Source organism: Falco cherrug, chromosome 6 (assembly GCF_023634085.1).
Source record: "Falco cherrug isolate bFalChe1 chromosome 6, bFalChe1.pri, whole genome shotgun sequence".
In the NCBI taxonomy this organism is placed as follows: Eukaryota; Metazoa; Chordata; class Aves; order Falconiformes; family Falconidae; genus Falco; species Falco cherrug.
The window spans coordinates 24151728-24172263 of NC_073702.1; the positions used below are offsets into that span (position 1 = coordinate 24151728).

At 36.4% G+C, this 20536-nt stretch overlaps 1 protein-coding gene across 1 annotated transcript in view; it reads left to right on the forward strand.

Moving 5' to 3' along the window:
- The window catches only part of SNTG2 (syntrophin gamma 2), a 268443-nt gene that overhangs the window by 103238 nt on the left and 144669 nt on the right, over positions 1–20536 (forward strand). Inside the window, exon 2 of the mRNA XM_055714276.1 lies at positions 4694–4831. Coding sequence (XP_055570251.1) covers positions 4694–4831 — 138 coding nt within the window. The remainder of the gene's footprint in view (positions 1–4693; positions 4832–20536) is intronic.

Consider the following 20536-nt stretch of genomic DNA (forward strand, 5'->3'; position numbering starts at 1 on the left):
AATCTTCACTGCTACCTACCTGTTTCTTTTCCTTAAAGAAAGGGTGAAGAAAAGCTGCTTTTCTTCCATGCAAGTGGCTGTTCTTCCTAGAATATAGCACCTTGCACTGCTTTTTTTCTGTTAAAGAAATCTTTTTTTATGATAGTCAAAGCTATTTAAAAATTTAATTCTGCCCTTCTCTGAGAAATTGTCTTTGTCTTTTGATAACAATGGGAGATGTGGTGTAGAAAACATATCAAACAACTTACAAAAGACAGAGTAAATTTAAGCCTGCTGTACTTTAGTGGTCAGAGCACCAGGCTATGTGGGACCACCTGAAGTTTTCTTTCTGTCTATCTGAAAAATAAAAATATCTGTAGAATAAAAATCAGTGACTCCAGTTCTCACATGTCTTCAGCAAGTGATCCAACCATTATACCATAGATACGGAATTTCAACAGAGTTGTTTTCATTTTAAAAAAATAATCAAAATTGGTTTAGAGAATTTTATCACTAGACCTTTGAGGTGCAAATATTGCTGATAAAATATTTGTCTGGAAATATAATGTGGAAGTTCAGTTGGAAAAAAAAAAGTTCAAATGTAGTGCTTAAAGACTTGTATTTACAAATGAAGGAAGGTCATTTATAAATGCATTTTAGTAGTTAAAAATTGAATTGCCATGCTATTGAAGCTGTGGATACATAATATGTTAAGGGTGGAGATCAGCAAATGGTGATTTCTACTGGAGGACCAATATAACACAATGCAAAAGGTTTTCTAGATAAAGTAGGGGAAACAACAGGAGATCCATTTTTGTAAGGGTCTAAGACACTAATACTCTGTTTAGTTTGCAATAGTAGTGATCACAATTGCTAAAATGTACTTAGGCAAAGGGAATGGAAGATAGGTTTGGAGTTACAGAGAACTTCACAGTTTAAATCAATGTAGTACCACTGCACTGCATGTGCTTTGACATCTGCTCTGAATGCATGAAAATTTATTATGATTTTATTATGAGTATCATCTGAATCTTCTGACCATCTGTGTAAGCCTTGAATGTTTTCTGCCTCTTTTCAAATGGGTACTAGCGTGGAAAACCTAACTAACACTACTCTAATGCATTTGAGCAACAAATGGATGTAAGCAAGTAAATAGTTTCTATAGGAAACCTAGTACACCTTAACACCACTCCAACTCTGCCTCATTTTTTGCATATTTTTTCAAAATAAAACTTACAGCAGTGAAGACAAGTATTTTATGCCAGTAAGGACTGAACTTTGGCTTAGAGATACCTACTTTGAAACAGAATTTGCAGCTGTGAGCTTTAGGCTACAGATAACAGTGCATTGAAAGAGTTACGGTACTTTGAGTAGGGTCCCAAAACACTGTGCTGAGTGGGGACCACTTTAAGTATGTTGTCTAGGGGTCAGCCTTAAGTGTTCAACAATAAAACTGATTAAAGGATTCATCTGCAATTCTAGCTTCCTCTAGAGTGTGATATTTTCTTCTCTGTGACAGTTTTTGAGCTTGCTTGAGAAAGTAGGTTTCAGTGTGGTTTTAGTTTTCTTTCAAAAACAGGGCAGTGACTAAGCTTTCTTAAAAGTCACAGCTACTGTGATGCCTGTGCTACAGATCTCCATTTCTTTTCCTCTCACCACCTATGTGGAGGTGCACATGCACACCATGCACCCCTCTTCCTGCAGCCAGTGTCTAGAAAACTCCCACAGATATGAAAATCAACATTAATTTCCTCATCTGCCCAAGTAAGTTTAAATTTGTATTCCCTTGCCTCTCATTGTACACACTTAAATCCTGTTGAGATGCAACTCCCAATGTACTTTCTGCCTGGTTTTTTTATTATAAAACACATATTAATGTGGTATATTACTACATCATTTTGGGGAGTTATTACCACTTTCAGTCCTCACTTTCTAGTACCAGTTACTAGAAGAACTATTGTATAAAATGAGAAATCAAGACAACCATAGCATAGTTAAAGTGCTGCATATTTGTGTACAAGCAAACATGAAGTTCTCATTAAAAGATCCCTGTTTGAAGAAGTATTTTGTCTGGACTGGGATTTGTCCTCTAGAGTTACGTATGCCATCTCTTCAATACAAAGGGAGAACAAGGGAATGAACTCTGATTCAAAGCCATTTGTAATGGTCTAAAAAAAGCAGACTTGAAAAGCTGAGAGAAATCTAGATTCATCTTATTGATTCTGAAAGCAAATAAGGTATTGCTGCATGTCATCTTGGATCACATCAGGTGTTAAATGGGGTGTGAGGTAGATACTGGATTTTAATAGGAGTAAATGAGCTTTGGTGAGACTTTAGTTCAAGCGGTGTGATGGAAAATGCTAAGCTATTTAATCAGTCACTCTACATAGTCAATTTGTTACTTGATCATCTGTTATAAATGATAGTTCAGGGTTTCTTTCGTTACTTCTAAACATATTTAACAATTACTAGCCAGAGAAACGTTCTAGGTTTGGGCAGTATAAAATGCTCTCTGGAGCTGTTTTCTCTCAGTGTTTCTGTAAAGCATCCTCTGCTACATCAGCAAAAGTAACTGCAGTTGCCAGGGATGGGAGAGCAATGCGCAACCTCTGAACAGCAGCAGAACGTGGGGACAGCGGTTTTGCAAGGCAGTTCTACTGTTTGAAAATACTTGCTATTACGCAGCATGGCTTTTAAACAATGATGTTGGCACGCTTTTCATGTGTTGTCATTCACAAAATTGTATTGATAATAGCCACACATGCTAGAAATTTAAAAAGTTTCAAAACCTTGGGAAAGTGAAGAAATGTTGGTTTCCAGACAAGTGAGAGTGAATAAGGCTTTACACCCTCACTGAAATTTTGTTTCCTTTAGGCATTCCCAGCAAAGGACAAGATTTATCTGCCAGAATTAGACAATTGGAGTTGCTATTTATATTTATTTTTTAAGTCAAAGTAGAGAGCTATGATGCAATTTGTTCACTTCTAGATAGAGGTATAAAAAAGATCAGGTAAATCATGCTTCACCACTGGCTTGACAGAATGTAAGGAGCTGCCCTAGATGTGCATTTTTAAACCTTGGCGAGACCCATTTCAAGCTGAAGATACCTGCGTATGTATGTCTGCTGGCATGACTGATGTCTGTATCCCATTATAATTGTGGAAATCTGGTCTTGCCTCTAACTAGAGAAGGACCTGGGATGTCCTAAAAATAGCCTGTGTGAGCCTTATGTGTGGAGACCTTGGATATCCTGAAGTGTCTTAAGTAGCAGCAGTGGCCTACATGGGAACAAGGGCTTTGAGCCCGGGGACAGCAGAAGCACATGAACAATCAAGCTGAGCAACTGCTGTGTATATACTTCAGGGTAAATTGTATTGCTCTCTAGACTGCATTTTCCATTTCTACTGTAAAGGAGGGTTTGACATTCATAGAGCTATATCACATCAAAATTTAAGTGGCTTGAGCTTAAACTGATCTTGCCTTTAAAGTCCAGAAGTTTTTATTGAGAATCACCACAAACTTTTCTCCCTATTTTCATAGAAATGGAAATACTATTATGAAGATAATGTTCCATGTTTATTTTTTTTTTAAAAAAATCCTTCAAGCATTCATTCAGTTCACAGGACATGTTTCTTCAATTCCTTTACTCTTCTTTACACAGTCTACATTTTAACAAAACATAGATGAACAACTTGATTTTAAATCCTCTTCTAAAAACAAATGCTGCAACTGAACCTTAAGTTATGCTTGATTATTCTTCACTTACATGGAGGAAAGCGCAGTGTTGTAATGATACTGTTATATACATTATAAATTAATAAACACTACTTTTAAATATGATTCTCCATTTTGGAACCTGTGTGTTGCTTTTTCTCTTCTGTACAAAGACTGTAAAGCTCTGAAATTACATTAGTCTACTTATTTTAACAAACAGCTATAAGCAGTCCTAATTCCTCAGTTGTTGTTTAAAGAACTATCTGACTGAATATTAGTGGGAAATTTGAGTCTAAGTTAATAAAACTTAAGATAGAATTTCTTTTCTACTGCTGATGGAGAAAACAATTTTTATACTAAATATTTGACTGTCCTATAGAGTTTACTGGTTATTAGTCCAGTCATGATGTAACTTCAGAAATGTATGTCCATCTTTACCTAAACAAATGGATATTCTCCAACACCTGTATTTGTGTGTTTTACAATGTGAAAGCAGCTATCTACTATAATAGAACTCTCTGTCGTAAAGGCAACAATTGTGAAGGGTACAAGTCTTTTTCTGACACAGTAGAAAGAATGTCTCTAAGTCAGGAATGACATTGCACTTCTCCACTTCTTGCTGAAACTGGAAAATGTGTTCACAAGCATTTTTACATACCTATCTGCTTTTAATACAGTTTCATAAGTCGTACAATTAGAAACAAATAGAACATAGTTCAGTGGCAACCCTCCTTTGTGGAACAGTACAATGGGTAATTATTTTTGGTTTTCTTTACATATTAATGACTACTTCAAAGACCATTTAGCCTGTATTTTACAGTACAGAAGAGGCTTTTTTATGTCTAATCCATTTGAAGACTGAAAAGGAGACCAATTTTCCACTTTCTGTAAACAGTGCTCATTTATATGCATTTTATGTATTAAATGGGATAGAGGTTGCTATTTATCATTATAAAATGTTCATATTCTTCAATTTTTTTTCTGTGTCTTGCCTTCACAGACTAAAACTGGTATTGCTTTGTTGTATGATGAAGTATCCGAAAATGCTTACGACATTCGACTGAAGCTTACAAAAGAGGTATTAACAATTCAAAAACAAGATGTCGTCTGTGTTAGTGGAAGTGATCACAGTGCAAATGTAAGTGCTTCTATATCTCTGTGCTTTCGACTGTGTACTTTAATGTCTTCTGCAGGGATCAGTTTATGGTATTGGAGTGCAAGAGATTTTATTGGGTAATAGAAATACATGTTCTATTCAGTTGCTGGGGTTTTTGTGCATACTTACGTTATTGCATATACATACTTTTTTTTTTGGCCAGTACTGTATGTCCTTTATTCTGACATCTATAACCTTAATAGAAGAGAAAAAAATCTATAAATACTGAGATTACAACATTCTTCCGCCAAATATTGTTAAGCCACTCAATGAAGAAAAAAAAAAAAAGTATTTCACACTGAAAGTGTTTTAAGAGTAAACTAATACACCAGATTTTTCTTCATTTGTGTATCAAGTATTGACAGGATAGCTGTTCAGGGGCATAGAACAGAATCATAGAGTTCTTTAGGTTGGAAAAGACCTCTAAGATCATCGAGTCCATCCGTTAACACAGCACTGCTAAGTCCACCACTAATCGGTGTCCCTAAGCACCACATCTGCACATCTTTCAAATACCTCCAGGGGTGATGACTAAATGGTCTCCCTGGGCAGCTTGTATGGAGAAAGGCAGATACTGCATGAAAAAATACTTTTAGTAGAACACATGCCTTCTGACTGAAGATAATACCCCATTTGTATCAATGCATACTTAATTTTACTTTCCCCAATTTTAACTTGGTTTGTGCTTAAGTACTCGTTACGGTAACAAAGCACATAACGTTACACGTCATTAGGGAGTGTAAACTCAGTTATAATGGATGAAGCCACGAGCATCCTAAAGCTTCACTGAGAACTGGAAATATTTTTTTTTTCTTTTAGTTTTCAGGAAATTAAAGGCAAGAGCTTTCTGATCTTGGGGAGCTGGCTGAGAGAACACTTGATAGGCACTTACTTCACTTTAATTCTTTTTCAGGCACAGATGGGGCTTAAGCAGTGCCAGCCTGTAAGTGGTGGTTTTTTTCCCCAAAATTCTCTTATGCTGCTTTTTCAAAACATTTGGTGCCCTTAAGCTATAGAGGAATCTTCTGTATCACCATTTAATGTCACTAGAAATACCGGTGGCATTTTGTATAAGCAGTACAGCAGTGGTGTCTAGGCTATGGACATCCCCAAATAGTGTATTTTATTTCCTCATCTAAACAGTGTTCCTGTTAAAATTAAGTGTAGATAGCCCAAATTTTATAGAGTAAAATAAATTTAATGAACTCTGTTGATATTTGCTAGACTGAACAATTCATGGCAGCCTCCTCAGAGACAGCCAAGGGGAAGCCTTTCTGTCTGCTTGTGTATTGCATATCATGTAAACATAAAATTTGGCACTAGGGTACATCAGGGGAGTTTGTGGTACTCTCTTAAGAATCAGGAGCCGAAACATTATGTAGTGGGTATCCAAATATACATATGTGAGTATGTCAGAGAGAGAGAGAGTCTGCACATGTAACACACAAACATGTTTAATTCCTCGTAAACATTAATATAAAATGGTTTCATATCACACAAAAATAATTGGAAATAGCTTTTAGTAGTTAGAAACATTATGTACTGGTTTCAAAGCCTGGGCATGGAACTCTGTGGAATATGACTTGCTCTTAAAAATGTTCAAAAAGGTTGCATCAGTTGGCAGCTAGTGGGAGGCCACTCAGTGAAGTGAAAGGCATGTCCACCTCTGGTTGCTTTGCTGAAATAAATATAAGCCTCAGTCAAAAATCATCAGCTTGCATATATTTTCTACTTAGAGGCATGAAAAATGCAGCTTTTAACTACAGACATTGCTAGTAATGTGAAGTTGTGTGCAAATTGTGATTGCAAGAATCATAGTAAAATATCGTGTGACTGCGATATATGGTGTTTGTGCATGTAAGTATGCATGATTGCTCTGAACTCAACAACATTTACATGCCATGTGTATAAACTTTGATAGAAAAACAATTGAAATTCTATGCTACCTAGTCCCAGATTTTGTCTTGATTGAATCAGCACAGGCTGGCTGCATCTGAGAAAATGTTGTATCACATCTGTGTAAGTATTGATCATCACTCTGATCACTCAAGAAAGCAAAAAACCACACCCAAAACCAAAGAAAAAAACACCGAACCACCCAAAAGGCCAAACACATACCCCAACCCAAAACTAAAGCAGTACAGAAAAACACTCCAAACAACCAACCAGGTCTGCTTCTTCCTTTTAATATCAAGATTTGGGTTGATTTTGATGCATTTTACTCCTACATTTTGTGGGTACCCTAAACAGTATTTCCTGGTGGAAGACAGAACAGGAAGACCAAGCTCTGATAACACTTCAAGAGCTGGATTTTGGAAATAAATTCTGGAAAGTAAGAGGCCCTGTGGAGGAGGCAGAACTGGGGTATGCAGCCACTGTGTACAAAATAAGCTGAAGTTCCTTGGTTGTATTTCATGACTGTAATGATCACACAGCAGGTAAGCCTGGAAAGGAGTGAATTCTGGGACTATGTCAAATGGAGACAGTTTTTCCAGGTTATAAAAGCAGTGTTAATGTGTAAAAAGTAAGGGAATTGAAAGTATAATTCAGATGTCAAATTAGGTTTGAGTTGCAAATTATTACATTGCTTTAGGAAGGAAGTCCATTCAGAAGGGATTTCTCCTACCTCGTACTGTTGAATAGATAGTGTGGGCAGTCCTGCCAAGCTCACCTTTCCTGGAAAACACTGTTAATATTATCTCCTTATTTTCCTTGAGTTTTCTCACTGAAGACTCTGAAAGCTAAATTTTAAGGATGTGATCTGTTATTTTCCTGTGCCTCTTGCAAGATCTCCCCAAGATGTCCCTTTTTGAAAGTGCTATCTTCAATTCTCGTGGGCTTCTGTTGTCAAACTCTAATGAGAAAAATGTACTAAATTGTGGCTTCATGGCAGTATTTGATTTTCTATATTGTACTTTGAACCGAGTAAAACCTTTTGGAACACTAGCATTTAATATTAAGGCTGATGATATGTAACATGAAGATGAATACAGTCTTTTTTACAGTATGTAAATTGCTAGTATATAGGAGCTCAAAAACAGTATTTGAAATCCAGGTGAAATAGCTGGTAATTCCCTAGCACTGTTTTGGTGATTCTGACATTTTGCATTTACAGCTACACAAGATAAATTCCAGAGATAAATGCTTTACTTTTCAATTGGTTCAAGAAAATTATTTTCATCCCTGTGCTGTATGATTCAAAATACTAATAGAAACTTGTAACCTGAAAGTCAATTCTGTAGCAGTCATAAACAATCGTGTTGTCTTACTGATTTATTATTCTTCTTTCTATACTTCTTCTTTCTCAGTTATTTATAGTTAGTCTTCATTTTATACATGGCCATTTGCCAAATGTAAATTTAGTAATGTTCATTTGCAATAAAAATAAAATAACTTGTTTGCCTTCTTTCTGCAGTCACCTCAAACGTGTGTGTGTGGGAGAAACCTTTAAGTTCTTTTTAGGTGGGATAGGTGAATGGGAAAATGTTGGAAAGAAAGTTCTGTGCCTACTTGTGGTAGTAACTTGTTCTCCAGCCAGTTTTGTGGGACAGCATTTGTGGGATGCATTGCCTCCAGCCTCTCTTTTGCTGGCAGATTCATTGATCCTGAGGAATACTGAGGATAAGGTTTGCAGCCATGTGTAACTAGCTCTGCTAGTCCCATCCAGTTCTGAATGCTACAGTGAGGACTGGCAAAGACATCAGTGATCACTAGTGCTACTGTCCTGCTTTGGACTTTCAACAATAGAGATTATTCCCAAGGATAAAAGGCTCTCACTATAAAATACCTATACTACCATCATGTAGATCTATTCTTGGGTTATATTTTGCCATCTACTGTTCATTTAAGTGCTACGTCTAAGTACTGAAAAAGCTTCACCTTTGATGAGAAATTAGAGCTGGCTTTCTGTCATTGAATGGCAGTTCAGCTTGTTTCACTTGTTGCTATCTTGAACTTTGATGTAGAGTAATAAGAGAGAAGAACAGGATTTGTGAAATTCAAGATGTGTATAGAAGAAATAATGTAAAGGTAACTGTTCCTTTTCCTTGATATTGAAATTTTTCACAGTAGACAAGATGGCTTTTAAATGTTTGTAAAAATCCTTCTGTAAGTAGAACCATTGTTGAAATTATATTTGCCAGTGTTTCATTATATACTACTGCAATTATAAAAATAATCTATATATAACTATATATAGTATTTTAAAATTTTGTATTTATGTGATTAAACATGCGATCATTCCATCAAGATGTATTTCAGAACTTCAGACTTGGCAAATCCAATCATTCTTCATGACTTTAGTATTATGTTTGGGGTATTCAGATTCACAGGAAAAAGAAGAATGTATGGGTACATCAGAAGTGGTGCACACTCAATAGAAACCAAGCACAAAGGTATTGACAGAAATGGTGTATTGAAAATAAATAGATATTTTTCACTATCATCTAAGTATTTTTAACAGATTTTTTGTTGTTGTTCTTTTCCCCCAGATTTAAAGTTTAACAATATTCACAGAAAGGAATTAATTGTATGACAGACAGGGACAGATCCTTTTTCAGTTAAAGGAGAAACAAGGTGGCATTCATTTTAATAGTTTATGCTTCATTAAGGTATGATTCTGCTTTAACTTTGTGTCGTTCCACATGCTAAAATTGATTTCTTACATACAGCGCCTCACCCTTAATATTCTTTATTTTTCTTCCATGCATATTGCTATCATACTCCTGTTGTCAGCCCACAGTTTTACATCTCTGCTGTTTTAATAAGCATTTTTTTCTATTACTTTGTATTATATTTCTGTATCTTTTTTTCCTGCTAATTCCACTTGCAGAGTAAGAAAAAGAAAAGAAATACATCTGGCTTTTTATCAAAAACTGTCCTTCTCGTAGAGCTGAATTTTTTCTTACTTGGTCAGTGGTGGGGCAGATAAATTTCTAATGCAGGCTTCTAGCACCTTGGTTGGGAGAGGACTCCTCAGAGGCTTATGTAAGTCTAATCAAATTAGAATAATGAAAACCTTTGAATTCTGGGTACCCAATTGTCCAGCTTCACAAGCTGTGGTGTAGCTAGACTTTATCAGAATGAAGCAAGGTAGGTGAATAGGGAAGAAAAATAGCAAGATTAGTTGTTTTGTTGATTCAAAAAATAGACACAGAGCCTGAAAGTACTATTTAAATCCCTGATGAGACTGCTATGGCTTTTTCATTATAACTCCAATGCTAATGAGGACAGGGAAGAATGTTATTTTAGCAAACCTCTGGGGAATGGAACAGCATTAAAGTCAAAGTTAAATATATTTTTTTTTAACCTGAGGAAATTTCTGTCTAGTTAACTACTAATGTTACTGTTTGCCCAATGCATGTTCTACCATTGCTTGTAAGGTATTTTAGTCAAAAATCACTTTTTAAAAAATAATAATTCACATTTTCTGTCTTTCTGGAAACATCAAGTGGATGATTAAGAAAGACTCTTCCTTTTGAAACTAACGTCACTTGTATGAAGAAAATACATTATTTAACCATTTGTTATTTTTTCAGTGCTCTGGAAAGCTGACCTAGATATTTTCAAGATTATCAAATAACTCCTTAAGATCTTTATTATGAAAGATCATAAGCTTGTGTTGCTGACACTTTGAGAACAGTTAAAAGGTTGTATCACAAAATAAATAATAGATATGAGTATTCATCAGCATGAGAAATCTTCATTATTAAAGATTAAAAAAAAGAGTAAGTGGCTTAAGTAAAAAGGTTAATGAATGCAACGGAGGAATGTGAAGGACACTATGGATATCCCTGAAAAATAACCTCCCCTTGAGATGTGGAAATGTCTAGCGGAGGGTAAGCGCTCATACCAACAAGACAGAAGAAAGGCAGCACAACATCGGCAAACCAAGCATATATACAAATAAAAAAGTCCTTTATTAAATTTTCAATTAATCTATTACACTTGGAGCCATGACAGACTGTAAGGGCTGGTGAATTGCAGCTGTATATATTGTGCGAGCTTGCATAGCAGTTTAAAATTTTCAGTAGTTAGGGGCAAAATATCTGACAGTAATGGAAGTATGAGCCTTTCCACTTGTGGCATGTGTGATATTGATGGGTGCAACCTCTACTGTTCATCTTTGTCTTCACACCAGCTGACATGTGGAATGCTGTCCGAAGTGAATGCAAATGAAATTACTCAAAGAACAGCTGGGTTCTGACAGGATTTAGCTATAATTCAATATTATAGGTTGCCTTTTTAATTGAAAGAAATCAGCTTATATTTAATGGCAAAAGAAAGAAGTATAATCATATTTTGACACAGGGTCCTATATATATGTTATTAGTAACTCTGGAAATCTGTATTTGTAGATAATCTGCATAGACTTAATCTGTATTGTCAGTTTGAGAACAGTCTGAGTCCCAGGTCCTCTCATAGCACTTTCCATAGAAAGCTTCTGTCCCAAATGAAGTATCCTACAGCTCCGTGGAAGAGTTCCTGAGGATTCTTGTGAAGTCATAGCAAGACAGAATGTGTTTCATTCAGACACATTTAATATGATCCCCAGACCCTGGAGAATAACATACTGTAGGATTTGTCACAGTCATCTTTACAATAGTAGATCATGTAATAATTTAGGTAGAAAGGGACCTCTCAAGATCATCTAATTCAACCCACTGCTCAAAGTGGGAGTAGCTTCCAAGTTTGAACAAGTTGCCGAGGGCTTTGTCCATTCATTTTTAGAATATCTCCAAGAATGGAGCTACCAGCTCTCTGGACAGCCTCTTCTAATGCATAACCACTTTCACAGTGAGAAATTATTTCCTGTTGTTATGCTCAGTTGGGTTTTCCTTTGCTGCAAGTTGTGACTGCTGCCTCTCATCCTTTTTCATTCTGCATCTGTGAGAACAATCTGGTTCTGGTTTTTGTATAAATCTTTAGGTTGGCAGGCTTTGAAAGTAAAATGAATGACTTCATTTTACTCTAAACCCCCCCCCCCCCCCCCCCCAAACAAACAAGCAAACAAAAAAACCCCACAGCTTACAAAACAACTACCCCACCCTCTTAAAAAAACAAAACCTTAAACCCCCTTTGTTCTATAGTAATAGAAACAGTTATAATAAACTGCTAAAAAGATGTTATTTTACCATATTTAGTAAGGATTTTCTGCAGCTGTCCCAGATCTTTGCTAGCATGTGGAAATTTCTTTGTTTTTATACAAAACTTGACAGCAACTGACGTGCTTCAGTTGATTTTCGTAGCTTTCATTCTTCCTGTCCGTTTGGGAAAAGGTGAGATCCTATGCAAGACAAGAAGTAAGGTTTTAACTCTTTCCCATTCAAAATAATCTTTTACTTTCTATCTACCTGTTCCTTATTACAGCTTGTCTCCACTTCATGGAAGTGGAGAAAGAAGCATCATGTGATGCCATGGAGGACTAATTCATGTCTTTCCCTCTCTTTCTTGAGGTTTCTTGAATTTCCATTGTCTCCATAACTTGTTCTACTTCCGGAGTTACACTGTCTTGTTTTAACCAATTTAACTATTTCTAAGAATATAAAACAGCCTACTAAAAATAATAGAGACTTGGGGCTAAAGTATATTTAGGCACCCTTTGAGCAAAAACGTTTTACTGAAAACCAGACACGTTATAACCAACAATATAGCAAATCCTCCTCTTAATAAAATTCTTTGATTGACACTCCACACCCAAAAGTTTTACAGTAGTTTTACAGAAAAGCCATCACATTGTTTTTAATTTCTGATTGTTTACCTGGTAACTATAAGATGCTGATAGTTACAGTTCCTGAGAGGGCAGTATTAACAACTTGTGGAAACGCACGGACATGGCAAATTCAGTCTGACTGAAGTGGCTAACTGTATGACACTTACATTTCCCTCATGCTCCACTAATTTATGAAGATTTGTGTTTAGTCATGGTTTTTAATAAAGGCTATGGGACATATGTAAGTAGTAACAGTAGTGAGTAAGGAAGCAATCTAAACTCGGTGCTTTCTGGATTCTAATTAGAATTCTTTGACCCTGGATTGCCACCTACTGGAAGAAGGAAACTCTGTGTCCCAGTCCCAAGTGATGGCTCTGCAGTTCATCTGATGTGCTGTGTGAGATGTTGTATGATATCTTTATGTATCACCATAAGGCTATGTCTTTCTAGCCTTATCATGTAGACATCTATGTTATTACACTCAGTGATTAATCATAACCCATCACCATCTCTCATTAGTGCTGCACACCCTCTTTTTTTCAAAGTACGGTCTTTCTTCTGAATTCCATCTGGAAGTAATTTTGTCAAGAGCAGCCCCCACTGTAGTTTAAAATCCATATTTCTATAAAGAGTCAGCCAATAAGTGGACTACAGCCTGCAGCACTGCATAGGTGGAAGTTGACTGCTGATCAATGAGAAGAGAGGGTTGTGTGAGGTGAAGTGGAAATCTCTGTATGTGGCAGAATGTTAAATACACATGGACAATTTCCTGAGGAAGCTCTACAGCTGGAGAGGTGGAGGGTGTGAGCTGAGAAAATCTTTATCATGGGAACTCCCTGGGAACCTGAGGAGAAAGCTTCCTGAAGGTTTTCATATATCTTTGTTCACTACATACTCTTTTGTTCTTTTTGGATATGTAATAACTAGCAGGATGTCTGCATTTTATGATACATTTTATTGGGTCTCACATTCTTACAGGATCTGTTTCTTCAAGCTTTTTTATCTCGCAAATTCCTTATTTCCTTGTTCCTTCAAGACTTGCTGAAGAAAAGGAAGATAAGATATGGCTGGTATGTTAAGTACCTATCTTCTTATCCCTTCTGGTACCAGACTGTTTCTTCCCTTGGGTCCATGCAGGACAGGTTGCAGGCTTCTTTTTTTAACTCTTCATATAGAACTTTCTTGGTTTGCTTCTTCCTTTTCCCCACACATTTCCCAAGGGCCTTGGTGGCAAGCGCTACCGTTATTGCTATCATTGTCTAAGACTGGCCTTCATTTTCTATTGTCAACCTGCCATGTAGTATCTGTAGTAAATTTGACATCTTGCTTTCAACAAGGAAGGAGGCCTTTTGAGAATATTCTTTCCAATAAGTGATAGATGCAACTGTAGTAGTAAGAATAAAGTTTATTTATACAAAACAGAAAAGTACCTGAACAACTCTGAACAATGCAGCAATGAATGATTTCTTTGTTCACATTTTGCAATCTTTCTGTTTAGCCAGTCAACCTTGCTTAAGGAATACCTGTTAAGGTAGTAGTCTGTAGCAGACTGGATGGGCTCACGTACCAAGGCATGTTTGGTCATGGCTATACTTAATGTTGACAAGTCACTCAGCATCCGGGTCCCACAGTGGGGGAGATGCCCATCCAGGAGAGAAACCAGCACAGCAGTTCCCCACATGATCTACCTGCCCTGTGGCAGGGGGACATGGCAGCCGAGGGGGACACTGGTAGAGTCATCACAATGGTCTCCACTGATAAGTGGAAGGGAAAAGAATAAAAGTTAATCGGTTTTGGCAATCTTCTGTTTTCCAACCTGTTATAGCCATTGTGAATGGGCTCATTTCTAAGAACCATTTCAACAAATCTGGGAAGCCTGGCCTATTTCAAATGTTCCAGCATTTTCAGTTTGATGTTTGGAAATAACATATGTACTAATATTTTTATGCAGACTGCACAGAAAAATGAAATATGGTATATATAGAATCCTCTTCCAAATATATACATTTATATCAGTGGAGTGCTTCAAGCAGACTTTCCTTCTGAAATCCCTTTAGTACATTGTTCATTAAAATAGATATAATATTTTTCCTAATGAAAGATTCTTTACCACAAGTGCCAGTTCTAGGTGTTAACAACCTGGTAATAATGACATAATGGGTAGGACTGACAGATGGATATAAAATCTTACCAAAAATAAAAGTACCAGAAATAAGAATTGTAATTGCCGTCTCATGTTGCCTATTAACTCAATCATGTCACCTCATATGAACAAATACCAAGTCATAAAAGACCTTTCCAGAGATAAACTGTTTTGTTGAATTGTCATGTTTTACAAGAATCTAGAGAGTTTTCTATGTCAAGAGCTATCTCATACCTAAAAGACAGTTATTTGACCATACAGTTCTCCAAATTACATTTGAAAGTATCATTTACTTTGAAACTATTAAAACTTACAAGTTTGGTTTTTTTCAGCCATATCATTCTAGGTAGCTGTTATAAACAGCATTATACCTCCTGTTACCAAGCAGTTGTTGGTATGGCGTTCTTTTGTGTGGTGTCTGTCTCTTATATGTCTTTAAAATTACATTGATCTGTTTTTTCGATATATTCCTACCTGGCATCATGCTTGGAGTTCTTGAAAGTTCTGCCTCAGTGGTCTATATTTCAATATTGATGACTGAGACCTTTGAAGGCCCTTCTCCCCCCATCTGTATAGTTCTATGTACTGTTTCAGTCCAGAGCTTTTCTGGAATTGGCTTTCCCTGGATTTCTCACACCCTTGGGAACTACATTTAACCAAAAGATACACGGTGATTTTAAGAATACATTACTTGCAGTGCTTTCATCAGTGGACTATGGCTATCAGCACCTTAAGTGGGGCAAAATCTTTTCTGCTTGTTCACCTATTTAACAGCTTATTGTGCAGTGCAGTTGTTTGTCCCAGTGCACAGAACATAACTTTGTTTTCAAATAAAGCCCATCTCTGGGCTATGTACTTTGAAGAGATACAAACCCACTGGTCATGCTCTGGTCCTCCTGCAGAGTAAATATTATTCCACAAGGGCAATAGTGACTGAGAGGAAGACAGATGGATCGCACCTAAATATTGCTTCTAACCCTAATGGCTATGAGAATTTCATCACTAAAAATTGCTTTTGAGTTTGTACCTAGCTAGCAGCTAAGCGTGTAAATCAGTCTTTCACAAAGAGTAGGCTGCTTTCTTAATTGCTGTTTGGTTGTCTTTGAACATACGCAAGCTTTTTCAGTCAAAACCTTTATGCTCCAGTGTTTTCATGCATCAGAACAAGCCAAGGGTTTCACTCAGACACATGCAATTAGGCAATATGAATTCCCTTAAAGCATTACAAAAGTGAAAATTTTAGTAGCCTTCTCAGGTTTACAGTTTGTTTTTTAAAAAGAAAATACATTTCCAAAATATGTATTCTTTCACTGTAGACTGCAACAGCCAGGCTGCTCGCTCAAAGAACGGCTTGACGTACAAGCAGATCAAATTGTCTGTCAAACACTTAGCGGGTAAATCTGCTTTCTCTTTCCATTGTCTGGTATGTTTGACACTGGTCAATGCATTTGTTTTTCAGAACTTAGACACCAGAGAATGTCATGGAGAAATTGTTACCCCAATTCTTAAACACAGCAGTAGGTATTACAGAGCTAGTATTGCATTGAGGAACAGATAATAAAATCCTTGACAACTTGCAACAATAATAGGTCTCAGAAAGATAGGAATGTTTCATGTTGGTATCCTGGCCAATTACAGTTTTAATAATTATCATTCTGTGTACTCAAATGTATCCTGACCTTTCATGCAGGGCACTTGCTCTTCCTCTAATCTAGAAACAGAAAACAAAACTAAATAGGCTTGCTATGTGGTATGCTGGGTGTGTGTGTGTGGTGTGTGTACATAATTACTTCTGCTTTGTAGCACAACTGGAATGAGTGATTGTTATAGTATACACATTGAATACTTTGGAAGCCTTCAGAATGAAGAATTTAAATAAAGTGTAAATACTACTAAACAATATAGTTAGCAAAACAAAATGCTATTTAAAAAGCAGAAAATTTATTTATTTCAGCTTTCCTGTTCAGATAGATAATTAGTAACACTTTCTAATCCCATTGTCTGTTATGAAATAAAATTACACAGTTATCATAGTCAACTGTAACTATTTTTATTTTTATGTGTTTTTTTAAAGAGTGATACAGAGGTCTGCCTCACTCTAGCCCCAAACCATAAATAAGTTAGTCTGCAAAGAAAAATTATATCTAGCCTGCAGGCAACTAAAAAATGAAATAAGATGTTTGTATGTTTGACTGAGACATAAGCACTGGGGTTTCAGCTACTTATATGCATGACATTATCATTAATGTCACAAAAAGGTGTTTGTTTTTTTTTTCCAGAATATTGTGATTAGTTTTAGCAAGAAGTTCTGGAGCAGAATTCTCTTTCGTAGTTGCTTGGAAAGCTAGCGTGGTTTTCTGTCCAAATTTTGTAGTTATGAAATTTTGTTATTATATAAGAAGTTCAGAACTGAGTCAGACCTAAAATCTACTGAGCCCACTGTCCTTTTTCCAGCAGTAGCTGTTAATGTTTCCCTAGAAAAGCCAAGCAGTGCAAGAATATGCGATGGTGCTGTTAACATTTTCCCTGTCCCAAGTTATTCAGTGCCCTCCTGAGCAAAATGCAGTTTTGTGTTTTCTCTTAACAGATTTATTTCTGCTGTAGTAGTCCAATATCCCCTTGAACCCATGCAGACTTTCAACATCCAGATTTTTTTTTTCTTACCAGACTCTAAAATCTATACTATACATTGGTCAAAGAATCATCTCTGTTTTGATTGTTCTGATCCTAGTTCCTAATTGTATAATTTGATGCCTTCTAGTTTTTGTAATGGAAGAGGCTATAAAAACTGGTTCCTATTCATTGTTCTCGGTGCAACTTACTATTGTAAGAGCCTCCTGATCCTCAGTCTGTCTCTTTTCCTGGCTGAAGAGGTACAGCCTATTCTGTTACTCCTTGTACAGGAGTGGTATTGTGCTTCCATCGTCCTTATTGTCATCTTCTGAACCTTTTTAGCAGTTTCAGATACAAAGGGACCCAAACGGTATGCAGTTTTCAAGATGGAGTAAAGTTTGGATTTCTACAGTGGTATAATGATATTCTTTGCTTCTTCTCTGTTCTTTTGCTAAGACTTCCAAAAATTTGGTTTGTGTTTTTGACCACTGCTGAACACTGCACTGATGATATCATGGAACCATCTACTTTAACCCCAAAGTCTTACTCCTTAAGAGAAAAGACTGATTTAGAATCAGTCCTAATTCCTTATATAAGTAATGTATGTAGGGAAAAAATAATCTCTCGCTAGCTTTGATCTGCTATTGTATTTTGTCTGCTATTTTGTTCCCGGTTAATATTTTGTAAGATGTTCTGTAAATATTTTCAGTTCACTTATGTTTCCCACCTCAGTAAGCAGCAAAGGTAATCTTATTGCTCATCCCCTCTTTGTATTTTTTTTTTAATTCTTCAGGCGTATTTTAGATTAATACTGGTTGCAACACAGACAACAGTGGAACATCACTAGTGACCTTCCTCCATAGAGGGAACTGCTCATTTAATCCATCTCCTTGTTTTTTATCTAGTTTCCAGGTAGTTTTATTTAGTAATATATATCTGTGCAAGTCTCTTACCTCATAGTTCCTACATTTCCATAATTCTCTTTTAAAAAATACACTGGCTCTTCCAAGACAGATCAAGCTCATCGAAGCATCTGCCAATTCTGTTCGTTACAGTTTCTGTTGCCGTCTATAGATTTTCTTTTTTTACTCCTATAGTTTTGTTTTGCTTAGTGCAGGCCTTACATTTCCTAAGACTTAACTGGAACTTCTTTTCTGAAGAAATGGGATTTTATTTCAAATGTTGTAGTTTTCATGTATCAAGGCTTTATTTAGAAGCATCTTTCCAGTGCTCCTGTTTTGTTTCATCCATGTGTTCCTTTAAGACTAGGGTGAATGCTATCTGACCCTGGTGATTGCTACTGTTATTTAGTCAGTTTGCTTCTAAAGTGGTTTCAGATTCAGACAGATCCATACATCTTTTCTGCTGCAAAGAAAGTTGGAGGAACATCTCTAGGTTTTTTCATACTAATGGAAAGTGTTCAATTATCCTCCCTTCAGTAGCCTTATTTACTCTGAGTATGCCTTTTACATCTTGATCATAAATTGACCCTGTCGTTTCTCTGGCAGACCTCGTTGCTCCTCACAGATTTGAAAATTTATTATTAATTTTTCTTTTTTTGTGGCAGTTTTTAGAATTCTTTTCTGTTGCTACATAATTTTGGTTTTCAGTTTTTGCTTATGTTATTTTTTCTTGTCTTCATATGAATATGGTGTCTATCACTCTTTACATGCAATAACGTCTCTTAACCTCCTCTTTAGCCATGTAGTTTTTCTTTTCCTCTTATTTAAGTACTTCTAATACATGGCATTCATTGGCTCTGCTTCCAGTATGGTACTCCGAAGTACTCTTCACAGTGCCTATAAAGTTTTCATTTTCTTAGCTGCCCCCTTTATTTTATCTTTCAACAAGCTTCATCACTTTTACATAGTTCTTTTCTTGGGATTGCAGTTGCATAAATGTTGAACATAAAATACATAGCAGTTGCTATTACCCAGTAGCTATTCACCTGTAAAAAAAAATAATTAACTAGATCCTGCATGCTGTAATCAAGACCGGGGCAAGTACTGAGTCTGTTTTTGTGAGCTCCATGAAGCAGTGACTGATAGAGACCTGCTTTTTATTGACTGTATTATATCCTTATGTGTATCTGTCTGATCTACTGGAGGTTAGGTGAAGTCTGTTGTGACTGTTACATTTTTCATTCATGTTGGCTCTTTTGCATATCTCAATCATTGTTATCATCCTGGTTGAATGGTCACTAGTAAAGACACTTGTGTTTAGGAAAAAAATAAGTTTTGCTTATTGAGGTAGTTGACTTACGAGTTTTGAGTCTTAAGTTCTGTAGCACAAGGCATTTACTTTGCTGCTTATCTCTTTTGCCTTTCTTACATAGTTTGCATCCCAGAACTAGTTTTTTTCCACCTCTCCAGAGTGTTTATACCTCTGTTTAGTTCATATTTAGTGCAGTTTTGGTTTTGTTCCTGACACTATTTTATATTTCCCATTTTTATTATTCCCTCCCTAACCTGTCCTTCACTTCAGGATACAGAACATCTCTGTTTATATCCATAGTAGGAGCATCATCCATAACTATTCTGTCTTCTGTACCTGTCAACTATCCCAACAGTTTAAAGCTTTACATGTGGCCTTCCTGCATTTTAAGTACAGCAGCTTTGGTTCCTTTACAGTTCAGATGAGGACTGTGCCTCCTGTACAGGCTCCCTTTGTTTCAGAAATGCCCCCAGTTTCTGATGAACCAGAATCTATCTTCCTTGAGCCATCTCTTTAGGAAGGCATTAAAACCTTGGCTGTATCCCCAGCCTTACATGGACTACTGGAGGAGTTTTGGAGAACCGTACGCTAGAACTCCAGGTCTCTAGTTTCTTTTCTTTCTGCCTAATTTTCATACCTAGGACTTACTTCTTGTCTTTCCCTACATTTTTGGTACAAATACAGACAAAACCTGCCTAGCACTTCTTGGGCTAAGCAGGATTCCAGTGGAATGTGCCACCTTGCAAAGGTCCCGAGAAGAGAAGGGACCACGACAGGATAAGTTAGGGGGAACAGAAAGAAGAGATCAAATAAAAGAGAATAATTATGGTTTAGCACATTTCACTACAAAGTCTGAAATCAAATTCAGTCAGTACTGTCTTGCTTTCAGCAGGTATCTAATGTTGAATCTCCTCTAAATTACCCACAAATTTTCACCTCTATCTTACCACAAATTTTCTTTTTTTTTTTTTTTTTTTTTGGCTCTAGTGCTAAGCATCTATATTAT